The 24,551-nt window shown below is 53.9% G+C and overlaps 7 protein-coding genes across 7 annotated transcripts; 3 read left to right on the forward strand and 4 right to left on the reverse strand.

Moving 5' to 3' along the window:
• Window positions 1–1,972: 1,972 nt before the first annotated feature.
• Window positions 1,973–3,530, forward strand: E0L32_000276 (uncharacterized protein; the record flags this gene model as incomplete). The annotated part of the gene is made up of 2 exons (XM_031136984.1): window positions 1,973–1,993; window positions 2,076–3,530. The coding sequence occupies 2 exons, from the start codon at window positions 1,973–1,975 to the stop codon at window positions 3,528–3,530; spliced, it is 1,476 nt and encodes a 491-aa protein (XP_030997653.1).
• Window positions 3,531–4,026: 496 nt separating this feature from the next.
• On the reverse strand, window positions 4,027–6,154 carry E0L32_000277 (uncharacterized protein; the record flags this gene model as incomplete). Its single annotated transcript, XM_031136995.1, has 5 exons — window positions 4,027–4,339; window positions 4,439–4,795; window positions 4,861–5,083; window positions 5,146–5,846; window positions 6,126–6,154. The coding sequence occupies 5 exons, from the start codon at window positions 6,152–6,154 to the stop codon at window positions 4,027–4,029; spliced, it is 1,623 nt and encodes a 540-aa protein (XP_030997654.1).
• Window positions 6,155–7,502: 1,348 nt separating this feature from the next.
• Window positions 7,503–10,944, reverse strand: E0L32_000278 (uncharacterized protein; the record flags this gene model as incomplete). The annotated part of the gene is made up of 4 exons (XM_031137006.1): window positions 7,503–8,549; window positions 8,614–10,300; window positions 10,356–10,642; window positions 10,687–10,944. The coding sequence occupies 4 exons, from the start codon at window positions 10,942–10,944 to the stop codon at window positions 7,503–7,505; spliced, it is 3,279 nt and encodes a 1,092-aa protein (XP_030997655.1).
• Window positions 10,945–14,385: 3,441 nt separating this feature from the next.
• Window positions 14,386–16,224, forward strand: E0L32_000279 (uncharacterized protein; the record flags this gene model as incomplete). Its single annotated transcript, XM_031137018.1, has 1 exon — window positions 14,386–16,224. The coding sequence occupies one exon, from the start codon at window positions 14,386–14,388 to the stop codon at window positions 16,222–16,224; it is 1,839 nt and encodes a 612-aa protein (XP_030997656.1).
• Window positions 16,225–18,944: 2,720 nt separating this feature from the next.
• E0L32_000280 (uncharacterized protein) lies at window positions 18,945–19,735 on the reverse strand (the record flags this gene model as incomplete). The annotated part of the gene is made up of 4 exons (XM_031137029.1): window positions 18,945–19,075; window positions 19,143–19,229; window positions 19,287–19,421; window positions 19,486–19,735. The coding sequence occupies 4 exons, from the start codon at window positions 19,733–19,735 to the stop codon at window positions 18,945–18,947; spliced, it is 603 nt and encodes a 200-aa protein (XP_030997657.1).
• Window positions 19,736–20,465: 730 nt separating this feature from the next.
• On the forward strand, window positions 20,466–21,743 carry E0L32_000281 (uncharacterized protein; the record flags this gene model as incomplete). Its single annotated transcript, XM_031137040.1, has 1 exon — window positions 20,466–21,743. One exon carries the CDS (start codon window positions 20,466–20,468, stop codon window positions 21,741–21,743), a length of 1,278 nt encoding a protein of 425 aa, XP_030997658.1.
• Window positions 21,744–23,002: 1,259 nt separating this feature from the next.
• On the reverse strand, window positions 23,003–24,343 carry E0L32_000282 (uncharacterized protein; the record flags this gene model as incomplete). The annotated part of the gene is made up of 1 exon (XM_031137051.1): window positions 23,003–24,343. The coding sequence occupies one exon, from the start codon at window positions 24,341–24,343 to the stop codon at window positions 23,003–23,005; it is 1,341 nt and encodes a 446-aa protein (XP_030997659.1).
• Window positions 24,344–24,551: the final 208 nt, after the last annotated feature.

The following is a 24,551-nucleotide window of genomic DNA, read 5'->3' on the forward strand; positions in this document are numbered from 1 at the left end:
TACCTCCCCCATGACAACCTGCCGGAAGCTCTTGTGTCACGGAGCACTGCCCAGCCTGAGAGAAACCGCATCGCTATTTCCAATGTCATCATGGACAGGCGGCTGCAGGTGCAGTTCTGATTGCTTGTCGCCATCATGACGTCAAAGCGAGCTGGTGCTCCACGGTACCGAAGCGGGCGCGATCTCAGCGTAGAATGTAGCTGCTGCCGATCAATTGAAAGACCGCTTCTCACCCGCACAAAGGCACCCAGGAGCCAGCTCAATGGCGGTTATTTGAGGGGAAGCGACATAGGCTACTGACTGATCGATCTCGCTCTGGTTGCATGCATGTCACAATGGAAATAATTATCCATAATCTCATAAGGAATGCCCCTACCGACTGAGCGAATGAATGCACAACAGCTGTTCAGGATACCCGCCTGCTGGCTCAGGAAGCTACAACTTATGTGTGGGTAGAGCTTTTACTCCCGATTCGCTTGGCCGTGCGTCTGCCGCAAGAAGGAGTCGAGCGAGGCCTAGACCACCGCCGCTTCGCTGACTGAGCTCGCATCGCAACCGGGCGAGTCTGGTGCGTCTCTGCTGCATGCGAGCTGGTAATAAGAAACGGGTGAGCCGGTTCCCGTACCTTATTACCCACGGGTCGATTTCAGCTGGGGCCCAAGCTCGTTGAGCTGGGTTGGGCTGTCGCATCTCCCTTCTCGTCCTTGCTTTCACCAACAGACAGAGTGGATGTATTTGTTTGGTGTCATTTTACTCACCTACCTACCTAGTATCTTGGGGTGGAAACAGCTGCCAGGTTCCGCGGGCACAGATTGTTTGCTGGTGAGTGGGAGGAAGAGATGCAGCATCCCGATACCTACGCGGCATGGCACTTCAACAGCGCGGTGTTAGCCCATCAGCGAGGTACCTACACACACTCACGCAGTCGTAGACATCCACCCGTGACTGGCAAACTAAATTATGCTGCTTCTTTGATCCGGGCGATCGTGCCCCTATATGGGTCGTGAATGGCCGCCTTGTTAGAGGGAATTTAAAAAAGAGCAGCAACACAATAGAGTTGTCTCTCGAGGGAACGCAGTAACTACAGCCAGTGGGTTGGTCATTGGCCTCCAGTCCACACGAGCAAGATCTTTCCCCATTGTCACCCCCGGAACAAGCGCCTTAGCTCCTCGAGCTCCTGAGCTGGCCCCCACCATGAATTGTTTCCACTAAACCCAGGAGCTTAGTTATGGGCGAGTGAGTGAGTGCTCGACACTAACTGGTAGTTATCTTGAGAAAAAAGCAGATGACCACAGGTACCGTACTGTATCTTCCATTCGGGTCAGACTCAGCTCATTCTCCTCTCTTCATCCTTTTTTCTTCTTCCTCTACAACCCCGTCAAGCAATCTCGACTGCTTTCTTCTCCTTTCCCGTCGCGTCACCACATCACGCGTTGACGCGGCCGCGCGCCCCCGTTTGTCTCGCCTTGCCTCTTGCTGCCCGTCGTCCCATCCGTGGCATCACGCATGACTTCAACGGTCTCCAGGTGGGGTCTCACTTCGACACAGGCACACAGGCACAGCACACATTCACGCACACGTACCTAGATGACCGACGTATTAGTCACTTAGTCACCTACTAAGCCTTCCGCGCTCACTGCTTGCCCTTTTGGCTGGGATTCCCCTAATCTGCGGTGCAGTAGGTGCAGGCGCGAGGTGCCGCCGTCCGTTGTGTGTGTGATCTGTCTGGGCTGCTCCTTCCACCTGTGCTCTCCATACACCAGTAACCCCCCCCTTCCAGACCTTTTTCTGAAGCGCCGTCCAGCCAAAGCCAACCCATTTCTTCTTCATCACTCATCAACACCGTCCTTCAATCCTTCTCCTGCCATCCTCGAACCCTTGATTTCTCTGCACTTTCTCGCCTAGAGCCACATATTGTGTCGGATTCCTTATCCCACCAGCATCTGCCGCTCGTTGAACGAGTTTTCCCAAGATGGCCACGCCATCTCGTCGGGTGAGTTGGTCCGCTTACGATAACGGATACTTTTTCAATTCCTTATCTCCTCCTCGGCACCATGGGCTGACCCCGACCTCAGGTTGTATTCCCCTGGGAGGGCCGTGACCAGGATGAACAGGCCAAGATCGCCTACAATGAACCTCTCCGCCTCAAGAACAAGGAGCTTGAGGATGAGAACATGCGCCTGAAGAAACTCCTCCGGGAGCACGGCGTCCCATGGTCCCCTGCCATCGCTAACCGCTTTGCCGAACTTGGTTTCGAGCCGCAACAGTCTGTTGCCCGCCGCCAGAGCACCCGGAGGACCCGCGCCTCCACCGCAGCCTCCAGCATCGAGAGCACCGGCTCCAAGCTGCCTCGCCTGCCTGCTGAGATCCTGCTCCGCATCGTTCATTATGCCATGACCAGCTCTGAGCCTCTGGTGGACCCCTTGTCCCCTACCCGGCCAGAGAACATCACCATTCAGGAGAAATCCCGACACAAGCATCTTGCCCTCGGCTTCCTTGCCTCCTGCAAGGCCTTTCGTGTCGAGGCAACCAGGGCCCTGTGGGCCAATAACACGTTTGTCTTCACTACACCCCAAGCACTGCTCAAGTTTGCAGACCTAGAGTTTGTCTTTCGCAGCAAGATCAGCCACGTCAATCTCCGCATCATCGCTCAGTTCTACGACGATGAGCCTCGAAAGCACAAGCTCGACAAGGACTACCACCCGACCTTGAAGAAGGATGTGAACCTTCGCGTCCAGCGCCGTCCCAAGGAGACGTCCTTCGCCCGCAAGGGCTTCCACTGCTATGCGTGGACCCAGGTCATTGACTTCTTGTCGGCCCTTCGCGCGCCGTACGATCCCAAGCATGAGAAGAATGCCAACAGGCCTCGCCTGTTCCCCAATCTCAAGACCATGCGCCTCGACTTCGTCAGCTTCCCCGAGTATTTCCTGCCCTACTCGGACAGCAGCCTGCACGAGGTGGCCGCGCACGACCTGGGCTGCACACTTGACGAGCTGATCGTCTGCGGCCTGCCCAGCTGCGAGGTGGGCATGAAAGCCAGTGCTGACCTTGCCGGCATGATCAAAGATGACGGACTCCTCTTGGATGGCACACCGGCCTTCCTCCAGCTCAGAAACTGCCTTAAACCCCTTCAGGGCTACAACTTTGTTCCCAAGGTCATCCGTGCCTATCGCAAGGCTATCCGAGACGCCAAGAATGCTGCTCAAGCCAATGGCGCTGCCGCGAGCAATAGCACCGCCGCCCAAGCCAGCCATGACCATCATCACGCTCATGAGCTCATCGAGATGCCACCTGCTCCCGAAGAACTGGGCCACCCCGAGTCTCGCTACTGCAAGCGCAAGACCATCTGGAAGCGCGTTCCTGTATCTAGTGACTCTGACCAGCGCGACTGGATGGAGTTTGACCGTTTCTCCGGCTATCCTATTGATGATGTCGTCGATCTCTGGGATGATAGTGACGAGGAGGATATCTGCTCTAAGTGCGGCGAGTTCCACGGCTCGATGGACTATCTCGACTTTGATGAGCTGTGAACAAAACGACATTTCGCGCCACAACGTGTTCAAACACTAACCTCGGTACATAGAATGTTCTGTGGTCAAGATGGCGATTATGACTTTGAAGAGGAAAGGGTCGCCGACCATGGCTTGTGTCCTAGATGGACTGTATTACTTTACGACTTTTCCGTGATGTATTCACCAGCTAACATATTTGCTCACGGCGTTGGAAGGGGCTCCGGAGTAATGGAAATTTGTTTGCTAGAGCGAGGGAAATTGTTTGATGGCGGAACCATACCCTGACTTCGATCGGTGGCCTTCGTGGTCTGTATTTATCTGCTCCGTGAGCTACCTCGGGCATCTCTGGCCACTTGTCTAATAAACATTATGTATTGATTGTGTTTGGGATCGAATAGTGCGATCCTGTCTGAACATGATATGTTCATCTGCCTGCACTTTTGTTCGATCCAGTCAACTGCTCAAGACGGCAACAACTCTGAGGTCTTGACGCCGATACAACGGCAAACCTATCTCATAGCCTTCTATTCAGGACCTTCTCGGCTAGCATCCATGTAACTGAACACTGGGACATGGCTTCAACAAGGTTGCGGGCCTCTTCAGTCGTCCCTAGCGCTTTGATCGCCCGGATCGCCTGAGCCATGGCATAGACGATGACAAGTGGGGCGTGCCGCAGTCCGTACTGATGACGGTACCGACGGAGAAGAGAAGCAATCTCTGAGGCAGATCTAGCACAGACCTCGCGTGCTCGGTCTCTGCGGTCATCAGTCTCTTGCGCCACGGCCTCGTTATAGTTCAGTGCAATACGAGCGCTGTTGTACAGGAGGCTGGATAAGCATGGGTCAGCCAGCCCTGGGACTAATGGAACCACCAGCTAGCTATAGAGCCCATTGGGCGGCAAGTATAATATGCATTGTCCGACTTACTGCAGCGCGGCCGTGCTCGGCTTGAGCGGCTCGTCGATAAACTCCCACGTGTTGAAGTCGGCCCAGCCGGGAAGCTCCGACTTCCAGGCCGCGAGGTCGATGTTGAGGCGGTCGAGCGCCTGCCGCCGCCGGTCCTGCTGCTCCTGCTGCTGCTGCTGCTGGTGGTGGTCCGAGCCGCCGCCGTCGTCGGCCCTCGGGGAGAAGACGGTGCCGAGCATGCGCTCGATGACGCGCGAGAGGCGGATCTGCTCCTTGATGTAGGGGATCATGGACCGGTCTGTGGGCTGCGGGCTCGTGTCGTCGTCGAAGCCTACGGAGCGCCAGGGGAGGGTGAAGGGGGCGTCGCTTTGGCCTTGTCTATTAGTTCCGGGTATTTGTCGCTAGGGGGGAGGGAAGGAAGGAGGCTGTGTGTATGTACTTACGGCATGGTCTCGAGCTCCTTGACCTGCGCCTCGTCGTACGGTAGATGCACGGGCCGGCCGAGGACGAGGCTGACGAGCTTGTCCGAGACGTAGCAGCCCCAGTAGATGCGCCGCCGCACCTCCATGTCTTCCTGGCTGCTCGGGGAGGAGCCACGGGATGTCCACAGCTCTGGGTCCTTTTGGATGCCTAGGTCTTGGGCTACGCGGAACGCGATACCTGCTTCTTGCGTTAGGGGGTGGCAGACCTTTCGTGCGGGAAGAGAAGACTGTCCCTGGCTCACTCACCCGAGTAGGCCCACCCCTTTGACAGGTTGCCCAGCCCGATCTCGTAGAACGCCAGGCACAGGAACGTCTGCACGGTCGGGATGCTGGGCCGCGTCAGGCCCGTCACCATCGCTATGCTCTCCGCCGCGCCGTAGAACTGTTCGCCACTTGGCTGCTCGCGGCCCCCTTCGCCGTGCTCCCGCGGCAGCATCAGGGATCCCAGCGCGCAGACGGACAGAAGGAGCGAGAGCGACCAGTACCTGCTCCCCGCCCGGTCGCCGAAGTGGCCCCGGAGGAAGGCCTCGCGGTACACGAACATGAGGTTTGGGTACTGCCACCTGAAGAACTGGACGAGGCACTGCGTGACGGCGTCCGAGTCGACGTCGATGCCGAAGTGGCGGAGGACGTGATCTGTGCTGGTGAAGGGTTCGCTTGCGGACGGGGGCGTTAGGTCGCTGCTCTCGGCGGGGGTGGATCCCTCGTAGTCCATTTGCACTTGGTAGATGCTTGTTGCTCCGTGGTAAGGTGGTGGTGAACCGTCAGTTCCGAGTCTGAGGACATTGGTGCTGCGAGAAGACAGGGGTGGATTCACTACTGTTGTCGAGAAAGGGGCGTTGCCGGCCGAGGAGGCCGAGGACAGGTCCACCGCGCGCAACTTGGACTCTCTCTCCTCCGGCGACGCATCCTGCAGGCTGGCGATGAACCCCTCCAGCCAGGCCACCCTATCTTGCAGAGCCGCTACGTGATCCTGAGACGCTGGCCGCCTCTTCCGATCGACGCTCCGATACTCGCACTCCACCCCGGCCTTTTGACACCTGTCGCACGGCACGGTCCTGGAGCATTTCAACTACCCTGGGTTGTCAGCGCCCGAGTATAGCAATTCAAGATGAGGTTTATTGCATGTTTGCCTTTCTGTACTGGCATCGTTTGCACCTGATAAGACACGCGTGTGTCAGTCAGACGTTACTCTGAAGGAAAGGGGCTCGGAGAGGTTGCCTTACGCCAAGTTCTTCCCGGGTCGATGCTCCATGATCTGGTCCAACTATCCGTCCCGGCGATCTGGAAGGCGGTTGTTTGTTCCGCAATCGGCGACAAGTCCGGAGATGCTGTCAGGACGTGGCTTTTTAGCGCCGGCTGTGCTTATATAATGACATTGACAAAAAGCTCTTGGTTGGACATGTTCCATTCCAACAGCTCATGTATTGGAATAACAAGTCACCCTTTCCCGGGCACGTGCTGGTTATGTTGTTCTCAACTTAGTACCCGTTTGCAATCGAGTTAGCGAGCCCAATTATACTCTCTTCATGTACACAAGATGGCGGCCCTAGCCTGGACGCGGAGACCAAACTCCGAGTCAGACCTATCTTCAAACCCCTCCTTCGAAGACCATTTGCTGGGAAACTGAAACGGAGGAATTCCGAATAGCTTGTCACAAAAAGCGGCAGCGATGTGAAAAAGATCAAAGCTGGGAACAGAAAAGGAGAAGATGAATGTGGAAAGGAGGCAATCAATTGTGATCACCCCGTAACCAGACATAACCCCAGCACTAATAAGCAAAGCGAAGAAAGGGATTCCCATCTTGCTCAGCCCAGGCATAGAAACGTTGCCAGTACTGCTGGGCCTGTGGGAAAAACACACGCCACCTGATTCTTGTTGGAAGCATTGAGAGTATCTCCAGGATACCCGAAAATTCCCATGCGCCTCCTTGTCTGTGAACGGTTGGACATCACTTCTGGACAATTGAGGCATACGTGCCAGCCCCTTTATATCAACCCGAGGCCTGTATGGAGGAGTCTGCTGGTTCTGCTTGATCGCACTTCCCATGAGGTCATACTTACTGGAAATGTCCGCCAAGACTAGGCGAGACTTGGGTTGCTGTCGAAATTAGCTTTAACATAGCCTCGATACGGCTTCCATTTGCATACGTGGGATTGACCTGGCCGACGGGCCATGTTGATTGCAATGGCTTTCATCACAGTATCAGCCTTCGAGCTCGTTTCCCTTCCCAGGTCAAAATACTTGTCTTCAGCTCGTACGCTAACTATGCCGGGAACAACTACTCCCTCTCCGCAACTCTCCTCCCTTGGCATTCTCCCACCAGAAACACCCTGCGATATGGCATGGCGCGTGCTCTTGATCACTGGCATCACATGGCGGGTAGAAGTCATCTTGGCTTGAATGACAAGGCCCTCACTGCTTCTTTCTCCTCCAATCCAACTTCCACACTTACCTTTACTCACGTGCAGCTGCTCACCCAGCCCACGCCTACTCACCATCCACGGAGGCGATGACGGAGAGAGCGTAAGCACACCCTTGCGCTCACTCGCATCCTCAACCAACTGCGCCTTCGAGCAACGGGGCTTCCCGCCCCTGCATAGTCAATCCCTTGGCTGGTTGGCGGCGACGGTCTTTTCGAGGACGGTGCTCGCGCGCGTGTCCATGGAAGACGACATGCTGAGGTAGGTGCCGAACGCGCGCTGCTCCAGGTCCGTGTCCTTCCACTTGGTGCCGCCGCCCTTGCCCTCCTGGCGGCGGAAGTAGACGCGCTTGCACCACTTCCAGGCCTCGGCGCCCGCGAAGAAGAGGCCCGCGGCGACGAAGACGATGGCCCACTCCCACGAGATGCCCACGTGCTTGAAGACGACCTTGTTGATGACGGGGATGTACAGCAGCGGGAAGAGCGTGGCGAAGCCGAGCATGACGGCCCAGAAGAGGAACTGGTTGCGCCAGATGTCGTGCACCCACTGCGTCAGGTACCGGTCGGAGCCGGGCTGCATGCGGAAGAAGGAGCGGCGGCGGTCGATCATCTCCCAGGCGAGGAAGAGGGCGAACCAGGTCAGGCAGGCAAAGGTCGTGGCGCGGGCGCGGAAGACGGTCTCGCACTGGTCCGAGTAGGCGTCGTTGCAGCCCTCGCCCAGGTCGCCGTTGCCCCAGGCGTACACGCGCAGCACGAAGGCGCCGAGGCACAGGGCCGTGATCCAGAGCCCGTAGACGACCATGTCCATGAAGAACTCGAGGGTGAAGATGCCCGTCTTGAGGGACTGCGGGGGCCGCTTCATGATGTCGGGCACGGGGCGCTCGAAGCCGAGGCCCATGTCCGGCATGCCCGAGGTCGCCATGATGATCCAGACGATCTCCACGGGCGCCAGGGGGAAGACGGAGAAGCCGGTCTTGTCTTTGAAGGCGAGCCCGACCAGCAGGGTTCCGGCCTGGGCGATATTCTCGGCCAGGACGTGGAGGACGAACTTCTGGATGTTGTCAAAGATGCGGCGGCCTTCTTCGATGGCGGCCACGATGGAGGCAAAGTTGTCGTCGCTGAGGACAATGTCCGAGGCCTCCTTGGCAACATCAGATCCGGCCTGTCCCATGGCGATGCCAACGTCGGCTCGGCGGAGCGAAGGGGAGTCGTTCACACCGTCTCCGGTCTGTTTAAAGATTCAAAAAGTTAGCCAAGTACACCGCATGAGCATTGGGACGGGTCGGCCTTACCATAGCACAGAATTTCTCGCGCCTGTGGAGAGCCTCAATCATGCGGACCTTGGTGTTGGGGGCACACCTGGCAATCACCAAGGGTAGAACGGGGAGCTGATCGACCTCCTCGTCCGACAGGGCGTCGAACTGGGCGGCGGTCATGACCATGGCCGCGGCCACGTCGGAAGCGATGAGATTCATGCGCGAAGGCAGGATTCCGACCTCGATGGCGATGGCCCTCGCGGTCTGAGGGTGGTCGCCCGTGAGCATGTGGACAGAGATACCGGCTTCGTGACAGGCGCGGACGGCAGGGGCGGATTCCGGGCGAGGCGGGTCATAAAGGCCGATGAGCCCCCGAAATACCAGATCGCACTCGACGGAAGCACGGTCCACGTCGTCGCCCTTCTTGAGCTCCCCGGCATACGGCTTAGACGCCAGGGCCAGCACGCGGAGCCCCTGAGCGGCGAGGACCTCCATGTTCTGAAGCAGTTCCTGACGGAACTCGTCGTGCATTGGCACGGTGTCATCGGAGTCTTGGGGGCAGTAGCTAGTGCAGGCATCGATGACACGCTCGACTGCGCCCTTGCTGAAGGCGAATAGCTTGTTGGTCTCGTTCTCCTTCACGACCACAGACATGCGCTTCACGTCAGAGTCGAACGGAAGTTCCGCCATCTGGGTCCACTTGGAGCCGTCATCCTCCCCGACAAAGCCGATGCGATTGAAGCCAAAGCGTGACGAGAAGACCTGGATCGCGATCTCGGTGGGGTCGCCTCGAGCCTGCCATTCACCATCCTGGGACTTCATGACAGTGGCGATATTGGCGAGGGAGGCAACGCGGAGGAACTGGCACAATACAGCTTTGCTCTCAGAGAGCAGGTCTTTGGCATCGACGTTGTTATGGGCGAGGTCGGCCATGTCGTTGAGCTTGATCTCGCGAGGCTGGCGCGGGTCGAAGTGGATGTCTCCGTGGGTGGGATCAAAGGGCGACCTGGAGGTCTCGACGATGTACGTGCCTTTGCCCGGGATCCAGGCGCCTCGCGCGACCATCTTGCCTTGGGTCAGTGTGCCAGTCTTGTCGGAGCAGATATCGGTGACGGCGCCGAGGGCCTCCAGAGACTTGAGGTTGCGGACGACGACGTTTCGCTGCACCATGCGCTTCGTGCCGGCGGCCATGGTGATGGTGAGCACGACGACCAGGCTCGCGGGGATCATGGACAGGCCCGTGGCAACGGCGTAGATGATAACCTCCTGCTTGGCGTCGAACTTGTTGGCGCCGAGCACGATCAGGGAGCAGATGACGGCCGAGAAGAAGAGCAGGATGGCCAGGCGCGACAGCTTCTTCTGCAGCGGAGTGCCGACATTGACGCCGAGGAAGCGGCCGATGGCGTCAGTCAGGGTCAGCGTGAAGGCCTCGAGGTAGCGGTACGGCTTGGCGGATCCGTCCGGCTTGCGCTTGACGGGGCGGACCTTGCTGTCTTTCTGCTGGAGGGCGGAAGCTATGGCGCCAATCTCGGTGCACTTGCCCGTCGCGAACACGACGCCTCTGGCGCGGCCCTTGGTCACGGTGGCGGAGCTAAAGGCCACGTTAAGACGGTCGCCCGGACCGGTGGCGTCATCAAAGACGGCGCCGGCGTTCTTGCGGACGGGAAGGGACTCGCCAGTCAACAGGGCTTCGTCGGACTCGAAGTTGACGACCTCAATCAGACTATTGCATGCGGTCAGACTGAGTACAGCGGGAATTAGGGAGAAGTGCAGCGCACCGGATATCAGCGGGAATGGTGTCGCCCATCTTGATCTCTACGAGATCGCCAGGGACTACCTGGCCCGAGGGAACGACTCTCGTCTCCCCGCCACGGATGACACTGGCACTCGGCGAAGAAAGCGACCGCAGCGAGTCCATAGTCTTCTCAGCCGAGTACTCCTGGAAGAAGCCGACAACGACGTTGAGCAGGATCACAAAAGTGATGACGCCCCCTTCGATGTACGACCTGAATCCAAAGGAGACGGCCATGGCGAGGATCAGCACCTGGCGGAGTTCTAAATGAGCCTAATCAACGTCTATTATAAAGCTGGGGAAATGGAACGTGTTACTAGAGTCATGGCATTGGCGATCTGAGCGACAATGATGCGGATGGGCTGGACGCCCTCGGCCTCGCCCAGTTCATTGGGTCCGAATTCCTCGAGGCGGCGATCGGCCTCGGCGACGGAGAGACCGCTCATGTAGTCCGTCTCGAGCTCACCGGCAACAGCCCCAGCCTCGAGGGCGTGCGCAGGCTTGGATAGCGTGCGGTTGCTCTGGCCCGAGACGTGATCCTGGGACGGACCGCCGTTTTGCTTCTGTCGTTTCATGGTCGATAACGACGATCTTGACAAAACAGCAAAAGCAGTTCAAATAGATCAAAGCGAACAAAACAAGATTACTGCGAGCGCTCAGCTCTTGGTACTTATTGGGAGCAGAAAGTTGTCACGATCTGATCTTGAAGAACCAGCGACGCTACCAGCTCGTTTCTGGCTTGGAGGGAAAGTATCCAAAGGTGAGCTGGGAGCGTCGACTATCTTTTATGTTCTCAACGGAAGAACGGCAAAATTTTGCCAGGAGACACACACACGCCAAGAATACCGGAACCGGGGTACGACGTGTGTGCTCCATCAGAAGTCATCGCCAAGGCTCTTGCGAGTCGTGAAGAGTGGGGATGCGGGTTCGAGGTGTGGGTTTCTTGCCAAGTTGCCACCATTACTTGTACGAGGTCTACCGGGGTATTAAATGTTAGCTCGGATACCTCTCACTTTTTGATCACCTTATTGGTCACCTCATTTTCAACCCCGATTTTCTCAAATCGGCCCCACTTTTAGCCCTTTTTGGCTAGTCGATTTTGACCTCCCACCTCCCACCACTGGCCACCTGGCCACCACCACCACTTTTAACCACCACCACCAACACCAACGCGTCGATTTTCGCGATCACCACCACCACCACCACCACCACCGCCTCCAGCGCGTCGATTTTAACCCCGTTGATTTTGACCTGTTCCCTCATGGACTTCCCATCTTCAAGCCCTCCACAAAGCCCTACGATTCGGGCCCAAAAACTCCAACAAATCCGAAAGCAACGGGCCCAACGGGCAATCGAGTTGTCGCGTGATGAACGCGTCACTATCCAGGCCCTCCGCCAACATGCCGGCTGGTCGTATCAACAAATTGCCCAGGCCACCCAAAAGACCTATCGTCAGGTCTAGGTGGCCTGCAATTCACCTTTAACACCACAAAAGCGTCAAAAATGTGGCCGCCGGCCCGTCATATCGACCCCCAAACACAATGAATTGAAGGCCTGGCTTCTATCAGATCCCCTTTATCGAAGGCTCCCATAGGGGGATCTCCGGCTTTTTCTACCCCCTTCACTGCAACAATACGGCGAATACGCAATTTGTACAGCCCTTCGGCGCCTTGGTTACAGACGAAGGGTTCGTCGCTACTGTCTGAAACTGTCAAAGGCTAATAAACGGGCCAGAGTCCGTTGGGCCACGGAATGGCTAGCCCGGAAGCCGAAACCTGAAGACTGGGAAGATATACCCTTTTCCGACGAGACGTGGGCCACCAATGAACCGCTTTTTAAGCAATGGATCACTATACACGATACGGAAGATCCAGAAACATTTGCTCTCGTCCGTCAGAAACCTCATGGCTGGATGTTTTGGGGTATTTTTACTGGCCAAAAAAAGGGCCCTGGTTTCTTTTAGGAGAAGGAGTACGGTGGGATCAATTCCGAAAAGTACGTCAAATATATATTGCCCTTAGTGACTGATTTTGTCAAGGGCCACGGATTGACGTATTTCCAACACGACAACGCCCCTAGCCATAGGGCCAAAGCGACAAAAGCGGCCTTCCAAAACGCTGGAATAAATGTCATCAACTGGCCTGCTCGCAGTCCAGATCTCAACCCTATCGAGAATGTGTGGCGATGGCTAAAGAATTGGATAGAGATGCGTTTTGATATGCAAAGCCTCAAGTCTGACGAATTACGCGACGCGATTCAACAGGCGTGGGAGGCCATTCCGGAGGACTTTCTTCTAACACTGGCCCATTCAATGCCGGCCAGGCTGCAAATGGTGATTCAGCTACAGGGAGATACGATAGGTACCTGAATTTATTAGCAAATGCCTTGTTATTTGAAGTACCTCTGCGTGTTTGATGTAGTGGATCCCAACCCCTGCACAAGTCTCGCGCTAACATTTAATACCCCGGTAGACCTCGTACACCGAGTTTACTGTGGTTGGTCTTATCCAAAGTCCAAGCATTACTCAGCATTGTGCTTCAGCTTCTCGGATAACTGGGTGTTAAAGAGGGCCCTGTGTCCACATATATATATGGTTGTTGTCAAGAGCAGCCAGACATGACCTCATTAGCTGCAAAAGCAGCAAGCACCCGGGAAGAACATCGACAACTCCCAACATGAATTTACTGATAAGGCTGTCCTATGCAGAAGCACCGCCGAGACTGCCAAGTAATACTTGGTATCACACCAACTTCTGGGCACCACAGAGGCTCTCCATTCGCTTCACGTGTTGTTTTTACTCATGTATACATATATATGTGGCCGACAATGTCAGTCCCATACGGCGATAACGAAGAAGCAACTGAGAGTCCATTTAGTACTTGTCTAATATAATTAGTCTTTACGTTAAATATCGACAACACCTCTTCATTCCCGTTGGCCGCTGCGATATCCAAGGCTGTATGCACCTCCTCATCTTCCGCCATCAAGTCGAGTCCAGCCACTTCTAGCAACCACTGATGGTGGGGTGGAGTTCAATCCTGAGAGCTGAAAGGTGGTGGCTTTGACCTTGCATTTGTAGTTGTACGCTGCACAGGCCCCCCAGGGCAGCTGGGTCAGTCATGAATAAATCTGAATCAATCAATCATACCCCCTTGAAATGCTTACTGGTAAACCATTTCTCAACTTCCTGGTAAATGTTTAATGGCCCCAACCGCGCTCTGTTCCACAGGATTCATTGACCAACTAAAAATAGTAGTCAAGCTCATGTGATCGTTTGTCAGCAAGTTTTCGTGGACCCCTACAGGTGGTTTACCAATCTGCCCTCTCGTGTTCGAAATAGCGATGATCAGGTAGAGATACGGCCCCAAGCGCTCAGAAAGTAAAAGTAAAAGCAAAGGAGTTCGAAGAGCGTCTAACCCATATAGTGAAGCTCAGTGCTTTGATAGACAGCTTTGGAGCTCTGCCATGAATCGTTTCGTGCCGACCCGAGCCTGATTTGCAAGTTGCCCGCAAGGAACACGATGCACCGGGAATTAGCACCTGCCTAGAGGAACGCGGGAGGATCACAATGTGCACAACCCCAGGAGGGAATCTGTGAGGGCCGGTGCCCCCTCATCCCTTAGTCCTAAAATTAGAAACCTCAACGGAACGGGTGGAATTCGATCTATCCAGCCTTTAGACAGGATCAGGCTGCAAGATCCAAGAGCTGAAAGCTGAAGGCTATATCTGGATTAGTCGTCTTTTAAGCGAATCCTACTTAGTAGATGCCTGCTCTGGGTTATAAGGGAGGTCATGGTTCAACTAACAATATTCGACCCTACAAGTAGTGACCTGACACTACATGTGGGACTAGACCTACATGTAGGTAGTTAGTGTCAGGTCACCAGGGTCGAGTATTGTCAGCTGAACACATTCCTCGTTATAAGGACAGCAGCCTCCCTCCGAGCCCCAATCCCGCTATGTTTCAAAGCGGTTCTCGAGCGATCGTTTTTTCTCTCAGCAATTCTCTCCTAACAATGCAAACCTTCACTGCAGAAGCTGGCGTCGCCTGGAACCCAGGAAGTTGGAGACACTTCCCCTGGGTTGCTGTTGCCAACCTACTTGGCTTTTTGGTATGTTGTGGGGCACTCTCTGCGATCCTGGGAGAATCAGATGGTAAAGAGGTCAACGCTTGGCCCCATCCATCTCACACTATACCTGTGTCTGTCCTCTTATCACTGATTGTCGGTGTTGCCAATTTGTGCCTTGCGGTGACCCTCAGCAAAGGTTACGAGATCTCATGGTGGACGCAGGCTTTGAAAGGGGCAGAGCTCCGGAAGCTTCACTTCGACTTGGAAATCCAACGCCGCACCTCCGCGATCCTCGGTCAGAACCGAGCGAATGACAAATTCGCGCTTGCTGCAATTGTCTCCCTGATAGTCAGTATTCTGGATGGCCCGCTGATCCAGAGAGCTTCGACCGTCTCTGCGCACCTATATGGGCCCTCGCCAACGATCACGAACGTCAACGTCTGGAATACCTCATTTCCGGCCAATTTTAGCGCCTTTTCCGGCGGAGGCGATACGCCCAACGTTCTCTCCCCGTTGTTTGGCAATGTCAGCCGAGCATACACGAATCGCGAAGCCATTTTGCTGCCGATGGAGGAGGCCTGTAATGCGAACACAACATGCATCTTCACGCTGCCGGCGCCAGGTTTCGACGTAAGCTGCAACGATGACTCGATATCTTACGACTTCAACAATATCGGCGCTGCGTATTTCGGGGATCAGATTGAAAACCCCAATGGGTTAAATAACCAGATTACAACCTTCAATGTCAACTTCACGTTTGGAGGTACAGAGGACATCCTCCCCTATAGCACGATGAATACATCGATCATATATAAGGCCGATGCAGGGTGTGCTGCGCAGATGACAAGACGAACATGTGTCATGCGCCTGGCCACAATCGGATATCCTGTAGCCGTAACCAATGGTGTTGCGACATTGAGAAGCTGGCAGATGGGCCAGAATGAAACAATCGAGGTCACTCAGTTTTCGAAAGCCAACTCGCCTCTGCCCGGATATGACGTGCTCTACACGGGTAGCGTCGGAGCGGGAGGGTTTCAGACCATGCTCGGGGGCATCTTCTTTGTGGTGAATTCACTCTATGCTTCACACTTCGCCCTCTGTATCGGAGTGACGACGAATGGTTACCTCTTCAACGGCACGGAAAGGGCTGCCAGTCATTACCTGAATTCAGATATGTCAACATACAGCAGATGCAACATGACATGGGGAGATCCTACCACCGATATCATCAACACAGTCCGTGAACTGATGCTGCGCAGCGCCGTTGCGTACTCAGACTACAACAGAACCGCAGGGTTGCCCCAGCAGCTGACAATGCAAGTAACCAAGGTTTCGAGCGCATACAACAGCCACTATGAGTATCTGGCCATCACGCTGGCTTGCATGATTATACAGGCACTCATTGTTGGTTTTCTTCTCTTGAATTGGCATCATCTCGGCCGCGACATGTCGTTGGACGCGTTTGAGATCGCAAGAGCCCTTGAAGCACCCTTGCTACAAGGCGAAAGCACTAACAGCAGCATTCAGGAGGCGCTTTCAATTAGGCAGCATGATAGACTACGTTATGGAGAGATCCTACCTCGACCCGTTGAGGCCGAGGTTAGTGACCGTGTCAAACAAAGCACAGTGCGGCAAAGAATTGAAAATGACAGCCCCTATGAAATGGAGCAGCTGATTGCGCGGTATGCTGAGCATGAGATGCAGGCCGATGACAGACAGATCCCGAGGCTAAGCCTTGCCCAGGAAGGGTTTATAAGGAGCATTCGGCCAGGGGTCCTATATTAGCAGTTGGGTCGGGTTAGGGCTAGACGGGGTCGGGCTAAGGAGGAGGAGGAGAAGTAATATCCATCGATGTCAATTTCTGGATATCGGAGGAGTCTAGAGACGACCTTGGGTCTCCGGGCTAGGACAGCCCACAAGAGAGCGCGCAGGCGTCTACAACTTCAACGTGGCCATTAATGCAGGCATACTGATCCGCATCCGGTCAGTTCAAGATCGGTACACGTGATGCAAGGCAGGTAGTCAGTCAGCTTACCCTGAGAGGTGATTGGCGTATGGCCATAGCCGCGTTTCCGTACTGCATTCCAAGGTCGTATTTCCTTTCTGAGAGTGGGTTGACTCCGGCCTCAAGCAGTACTCTTGCAACATCTGCATATCCTTGCATTGCAACACTCGTCTAGTGGTATGAAGCCAAAGTCTGCATCTCGCTTGCGAGGGTCAACGCCTGCCTGGACCAGCACGCGAACAGTATCGGCATGACCACAAATTGCGGCGTGCCATAGCGGGGTGGTGCCAATGCCATCTCGGTCGTTGATTTCATCACGACTCCCTTCGCAAAGAGCTTACACGTACCCAGTGAGCCCTAGTCTTGCGGTAAGATGAAGTGGGTTGGTTGGCGGGATGCCACAGTATAGGCTGGCCCAACAGATACACACCTACGACTTCGTACGTCTTGAATCAGAAAGAGCCCAGAGACTGCTTCAATAATGCCATCTCCTGCTTGTCCGGATCCAGAAGACCTGATCACATGCTCATACCAGTTCTTCGCGGCCTAGTCGCGAAAAGGGTGCTCTAGTTTCTGAGAATGCCATCTAGGATCCTGGTCTAGCATGATGGCTGGTAGGTAGCGGTTGAGATTCTGGTTTAATTGCTCAATCAAACAGGCCTTGCAGTTCAACTTCAAGGTCTGAACTCTCCGACCATACAGCTGATCTTTGAGATCTGTTGTCCCCAGTAGATAAATAGATACTCTGCTGAAGATTGGTCTAGCTAGGCCAGTATACTAAGCCTGCCTTTATAGTGCTTCTTCTCTATATTAAGTTTCTTAATCTGCTACTTCTATAATATAGCCCCTTTATATAGACTCTCTAAAATTATATAGATACTATTCCTCTCTTTAGTTATTATTTTCCTCTTTCTATAAATCTCTATTATTACTTTTGTTAAGTATACTTTATATTAAGATAAGAACTACTTTATATCTATAATATTACTATAACACGAGCTCACCCCCAAAGACGAAAATGGACTTTCGTGTGCTTGAGTTTCGTCGCTGAGTATAGTGATATTCTTGCTATCCTCCTTTCCAATTATCATTGGCTCCCAGTGCTTAAGTCGGTTCCCCCTTCACCTACGCACTGCGGCGTGTATCCTCCCGGGGATTTCAAGACCCATCCTTTTGTGCTCACGTATTGAATCCATCCACTCGACGGCTCTCGTAGTTAATCTTTAATGCCACTGAAGCCGAGATCGCCCCCACTGCCGTGACTCAGTCCCTTACTGCCAATTCGGTTGATCAACTACGAGCTTCTGTCGCCCTGGGGTAAGCCTCAAGCCATTGTGCCCTTGTAAACATAATGCCATGGACTCTCATGAAGTGCGTGATCTTTCTGTTGAGGTCTTGTGCAGAGTTAGTTGAGCGGGCTTCGCTCAAGTGTGTTCAGCAGTATACTTTACCATCGAGCGTCATGGACTTTGCCGGTTGAAGTGAATAATGATCTGATCGTTCATGCACCAGGATCAGGTCTTCGGGTATGTTCGTGCCTAAAAGATTCTTCAGCAGCCTGCAATGTGTACAATTGGGCGCCGGGCCATGCAAAGTAACGCCCTGTAATTTGTATTGGGACCTGTGTTTACCTTCAGGGATAGAATAGACGACTACATTGTTGCCTCGAAATCTGCCCGACACTAGACTCTGTTGATATGGTGAATTAGGCCGCATAGAAGCGCCATTTGGAGCTGACGGCGACGGTTAGTCCATGTGGGTTGACAACAACAACGACACGGAAACCAATCTACCTATGTATGTGGATCCGTTGAGTGCTTTTGGCAACACCAATCCGTTCTCGACATGAATGTCATACACTCGGCGCTGTGGTGTCCAAGCACGTAGCTTCACCTGGAAGCCATCATTGACTCGAAACAGCTCCTTGGGGAACTGCCTGAACACAGAAATAAGGTTCCGTGAAGCCGACATTTCGCGGACACAAGAAAAGTCGATGTCAAGTTATTCTTGGTGAAGATACTACGTCAAGGTCATAAAACGGGGCTGGGATGGATGGGTTTGAGGCGTCTTTGCCCTGAGAATTCCGAGTGACGAAAATTTTTAGGGGAGCGCTGGCCCTTTAAGGGGCAGGCAAAAGAGGGGTAGGTGCGCACAGACTGAGCGTTGTCCCTAAGCATGATGGGAACTTTAGAACTCAGGCCACATCAACAAACCTCGGGTGCTGTTCGGGGTTTATATATCTCGCCCTTGAGTGACAGACTCAGCACCTGACGAGAGCAGTCTTCGAGCAGCGGACTGAGAGCCCCAGGGGATGTCTGCGATGCAAACAAGAAAATACATGTTGGTTCTATCAAACTTCACGGCCATTAACCAACAAGGCGCTGACGATTGGATTTCACAAACTACTTGACTTGAAAGTGGGCTAGGATTATGCGCGCGCCTCAGCCAGGATCGATACATCTCGTGAGGCACACTCGCAGGCTGAAGGTCTCTCTACAGTTCAGTGACTTCCCCACACTGCCAGGGCGTCATCGGCAACGGCATTCTGGAATGGATGATTGTCCAACCAGCCACTCGCAGTCTCCTTCTTAGCATGTTTGTCGAAGAATTCGTTGAGAGCTTGATTAAGATCTAGGCACACAGAATTTTAGCAGTGACACTAGCTTTTGGCCTGCATGTGGTCAGGAGCCGGGCTTACCTTGAAGCGGCAAGGCTTGTGCTGGTCGGAGAGAAAATCGCGACATGTATTCATTGATCAGAATGAGATGGCTAGGAATAGGTGTTCCTTAGCATTGCTTGTTAGCTCGTCTGCGAGGTTATATCGTACATGAGCGGATCGAACCTCGTCTGATAGTAAAGATGTAGGGCGTCTCAACCTCCTTGCCCTCATCTTCACGATCAAGCATCTCATCATAGTACATGCGGATGAACTCCTGCATCATAAAGGTATTAGGATACAGGACAGCACCGTTTGAAACTTTAGCGCTCTCAGGTCAGTAGACGTCAAGTTGCAGGGTCTGTGGAGCATGGTGCCCACTGACCATGGCTTGTGGGGGGTTCCCGATACACGAGACCGTTCTTCTCTACGATGGCGCTCTCGTCAACAAGATCGTCCGGTCGATCGTCGGACTCGGCGTGGTCGTACAGCCGCACTCGTTGGCGCGGGCAGTAGTGCAGCAGCGTGGCAGGGAAAGACGTGTGGGACACTTGTGTCGAGAGGTAGCGCTGGCCTATAGCTATAGGCCGGACCATGCGGCGCCAGGCAGAATTCTGCGATAAATGGCGAATCATGATGTGGTGTTGCGTTGTGTTGGTGATGGTGTTTTTGATAAAAATTCATGATCAGGGGAACAGTTGAGCGTCTAGCCCATGTGACCGTGGAGATGGGCGGGTTGGCACGTTCGGACGCGCTTGTGATTGGGTTCCATAGGGTTGGTACGTGCGTTGAGGGAGACGCAGCGCTGCCGCAGATAATAACTAGTCAATTGCATTTCGTCACTGATTCGCTACTGTATCCAAAGCAAAAGCCCAGACAAGACAGAGAAGGAAGAATGTAATAGGATTTGAGGAGACAATGGCAACTCAGCCACAATGTGGTTCAATGCTGAACAGATGGTATTTTTGGCGAGTTCGAGAGAGACAATGAAAGCAGGCAGCCTAGAACATCCCGTAATGCACATAGACAATCAAGTTCAATAACCGGGAATCAACAAAGCACTCTATTACTTGAATGACAAAGATAGCCAGGCAGGGCGGCATAGGCTGTTTCCCGCACGATCTACAGTTGCTTCTTTGTTGGTTTGAGCCTATCTGTTTCGGTGGGACACGAACAGACTAATCTGTTCAAACAAAGAATTGCAAACGCCGTTTGCTATAAAAGCGACAAACGCGGCAACATCCTACGGACTTACTCGAAAATCATCTTCTAACAAACCAAACACGAAGACTTGGCCGCAAAAGACTGCCCCAATCACTGTAAAGTACCTCCTTAACTCGAACCAGACAATCACGCAACTTCATCATGCCGTCAACAACGAGCTCTGGATCTCAGTATTCCGCCACATCAATGTCGCAGGTCTCAGACTCCTCCACCGCTGAATGGGAGCACGAAGCCTTCGAGACTTTCCAGTCTCGGGTGGTGGACCTTTTCAACACCGAGTTTTGGATTCCGGGCTACTCTGCAAGCACGATCAGAGTCGAGCGCATGCAGGGTGGTGGCTTCAACCGCGTCATTGGAGTCACGATTGAGACCGAATCCGAGGAAGATTTCAACGTTATTCTGCGCATCCCCCGGATGGACGAAGACCTACTCGAACATGACGTCGGCATTCTCGAGTTTGTCGCTGATAGAACCTCAATCCCTGTTCCGCGCGTGCTCTCGTTTGACAAGGGATACGATAATCCTATCGCTTGCCCGTACGCAGTCCACGCACGCATCCCTGGAGAGACCTTGACGAAGACCTATCCGCACCTCACTCACCAGCAGCGATGCAGTGTTGCTGAGCAGCTGGGCCAGGCATATAGGGAGATGTTGGAGCTGCGCAGCGCCGTACCAGGCCGATTGAACTCGGGCCTGGGCCCAGAGCTGTTCGTGTCGAGCCTCCAGAACATGAGCTGGGACTCAGACTATCCGATATTTCACACGCCGTACCATCATGGCCAGCCTCCAGCTTGGTCGATCAAGGACATGCTGACGGCACGCTTCGACTTTCTCAAGTCGCGGTTCCTGGAAAAGCTTCCACTCAACTTCTACACGCAGGACACGTTGGATCGATTCATCCGAATGACTGCCGAGCTTGACAAGATGGGTTGCTTTCGGGACCACTTCTACTCGATCGTCCATACGGATCTCCAGCCACGAAACGTCATGGCCACTCCCGACACAGAGGGCGAAGGCGTCAAGATTACCATTCTTGACTGGGATGGTGCCGTCTTTGCCCCCATGTTTTCGACATGTTCTCCGCCTCAATGGATTTGGGACTGGAAGGACGACGAGGAGGACGATGAATATTATGCCAACGACGTCCCGAAGACCCAAGAGAATCGGGAATTGAAGCAAATTTTTGAGGACGCCGCCGGACCAGATTTCAAGAGGTGGGCGTATGGCGACGCGAATCGGCTTGCCCGAAGACTGACCCGTTTCGCATACGAGGGTCTCGTCACGAACGAGCATTACAGGGAGGCCGAGGCGATGCTAACGGAGTGGGCGGCTCTGTACGATTCCCGCTTTCCAAAGCCGGCCCCGGGATTGCTTGAGAAGGCCATGTCAGCTGCGAAATGGTTCTACGCCTGGGAGTGATAGAGACGCCACTCTCCTGGATGGGCTCGGGGTATTCGTTCTGTCGTCACATTGGTTTCGAATTGGTAGAGATCTACCATTTCATAGACTATGCATACTCAAGACTCGGGGTTAAGGGTTTTCCAATAATTAAATCTTTCTCATATCAGCAATTTTTCATGTCTTCTTCTGAATCATCCAAAACGTGTATTACCAGTGGTTATCTCTGACATGTACCACATGTGCCATATTGCAAGGCATTGCGTACTCTTGCTGTCATGGTACATGTAGGAGGCCATTTCCACAACAGCAACCTGTTTCTCAAAATAGCAACATGTTAGAAACATGATGTGCCACATTCCTTTGTGTTCTCCCACGCGAAAGTCTATCTGCAGTGCATTGTGTCCAGAAATAGGAAGTATGTGGGTGCACACAAGACTTGTGAAGACAGATGACAATCCCCTAGTGAGTGTGACCATCTGCATACCCCAGGCCCAAGATACTTTTTCTTTCTTCGAGTGAGAAAACAAAGGAGTCTCACAAGTGAACTTGAAACATTCCTCGCGCGTGGAGTCGCTTTGTTACTTCGCAAAGGACTGTACCTTTGTTTCGCCATGTCGACGAACCCGTCGAAAGACATTATGAAGATTGTTTCTTTGCAAGGGCTACGAGCCTTCGCGTATAAAAGCCCTGGCTGGAGGATGTAAGTCTAGAAAGAACCACAATAGCACAAGTCGACATCGATGTACTCCCACAACACTACGAATACCGAAGACGAATTATTATTTTCCTTTCAGACAACCAGCGACGCGAGTCAACATGGGCAGGCTCGGAGCCAGTGCAAGACATCACTGCCCCGGGAGGAGCAAGGGGAATTGTCGAGGGATTAGGAAATTTGGATATTGCACTGCCCACCAGATCCTATGCGTGACACATAGGCAAGTCCACCTGGTCAGCGAGCCATGTCAGCACTGCGAATCAGCTCAGGTCTATGCAGCACGCAGAAAATAACTCATCCTGACTTGCATCATTCGCAAGGCTCTTAATCTCTTAATAAAACTCCCTGGCCTTGAAAACGGGCTGGGTATTAATAAAGTTTGGTCCTTGAATATTACAATTTATTGGTACATGTCTCGGCAACAGCCGCTTTCATTGGCAGAGGACGTGCGCAGGCTCGCCATCAATTTGAAACCCCAGCCATCTTTCACTGCTTCAAAGCAAATAGCAATTCCATGATACATTCTAGCAAAGAGACCAGAGAAAGCCGCCCCCTTGGAACCTCAAAACGAAGGAGAGTAGACCCTGGTCTGGTACATGACCCTCCACTCCTCAAGCATCTCTTCTGCCTCAGTCCAGTCCCGCTTCCACCGCACCCCCTCGATGGAAAAGCGTATCAGTCTCCTTGCCAGTCGATACCCATCCCCGTATGCCCACCTCCTATAGTCCTCTCCGGCAGCAGTATCAAAAGCCTCCTTGATCTCCTTGTACTCGGCAGTCGTCGGCTCAATGTTGTCAGCCCTCTCCACCAGATCGGCCGGTCCCCAGTCGTTCCAGAGCCACACGGGCGGTGCGCAGGCCAGTATCATGGGCGCAAATATCGCGTCGTCCCAGTCGATGATTGCAGAGACCAGGCCTTCTGTCTGGCCTAGCTTGATGTCGGCCATGATGTTCCGCGCTTGGAAGTCCACGTGGGTGAGTGAGTAGAAGTGGTCGAAGAAGAATCCCCTACGATCCATCTCCTCGGCCATGTTCATCAGTTGCCTGAACAGCAGCGCCAGCACCTGATCTTCGCTGCCGAGGGCCCGGGCCTCCGCTTCTCTCAAGTCTTCCATGAGCGTGTCCAGGACCGAGATTTCCGGGGGCGCGTTGCGGTAAGGCCTGCTGAGCTTGGGACGCTCTTCTTCCCAGGGCGGACCCGGGTAGTTGGCCAGGCAGATTTCGTCAACGGTATCGGCGGCGGCGACCCTTCCCGCCGCGCTGCTGCGGCACTGGAGAACGAGCCTGGCATACTCTCCGAGCTCGGATGCGACTCTGAAGCGAGCACGCTGGCAGAGGCGGGGCCAAACTGACTCCAGTGTGATTCCCGGGACGAACTCCATGACGGTATAGGCCGACTCCAGGACGTTGTCCTTTCCGACATCAAAGGCGAGTACTCGCGGCGTGGGGATGCGGATCTTGCGCTGGAGGAACCGGGAGATGGCGACCACGTCTTCGACTTCTTCATTCTCTTCGTAGCGGGGAACACGAAGGATTACACTCTGAGCGTCCCTCGACTCTCCTTCCTCGTATTTGGCAGTGATCTTGATGATGCGGTTGTAGCCACCACTGCCAACCTCGTCAACCTCGAGGTTGTCGAGGCTGACACTAGGGAAGAGAGTCTTGGTGCACAGGTTGAACACCCGGAATTGGTAGATGAAGATTGGCTCCTCTCGCTCAAATTCATCGTCGGGCAAACCAGGCGCAGTTGGTTCAGGTGCATCCGGCTGGGAGTGCAGAGCAGAGCCCGAGAGTGTTCGTGATGAAGATTCGCTTTCACTATTCTGGGCTCGCGGTCTCAATGCGAGGCTTGTGTTGGAAGGAGGCCCTGGAGCTTGGGATGGGGTATCCGTGTCATTCTGCATCTTGATGGGCTTTGAGTTGAAAATGCTTTGAGGCAACGAAAAGACACCTTAATTCATACCCATGTGAGGGTGATGGGAGTTTTCTGAAGCAGTATTCGAAATTTTGAAGATGATATTGGACTGTTCCGACTCTCCACGAGATCCTCTGCTTTGTATATGAGGAGTCAGTTCTCCGTGTTTGCTTCCATATTGAGTCAAATGGCACGTT

Source organism: Thyridium curvatum (assembly GCF_004353045.1).
Source record: "Thyridium curvatum strain D216 chromosome Unknown NODE_1_length_1224711_cov_81.814160, whole genome shotgun sequence".
Lineage (NCBI taxonomy): Eukaryota > Fungi > Ascomycota > Sordariomycetes > Thyridiales > Thyridiaceae > Thyridium > Thyridium curvatum.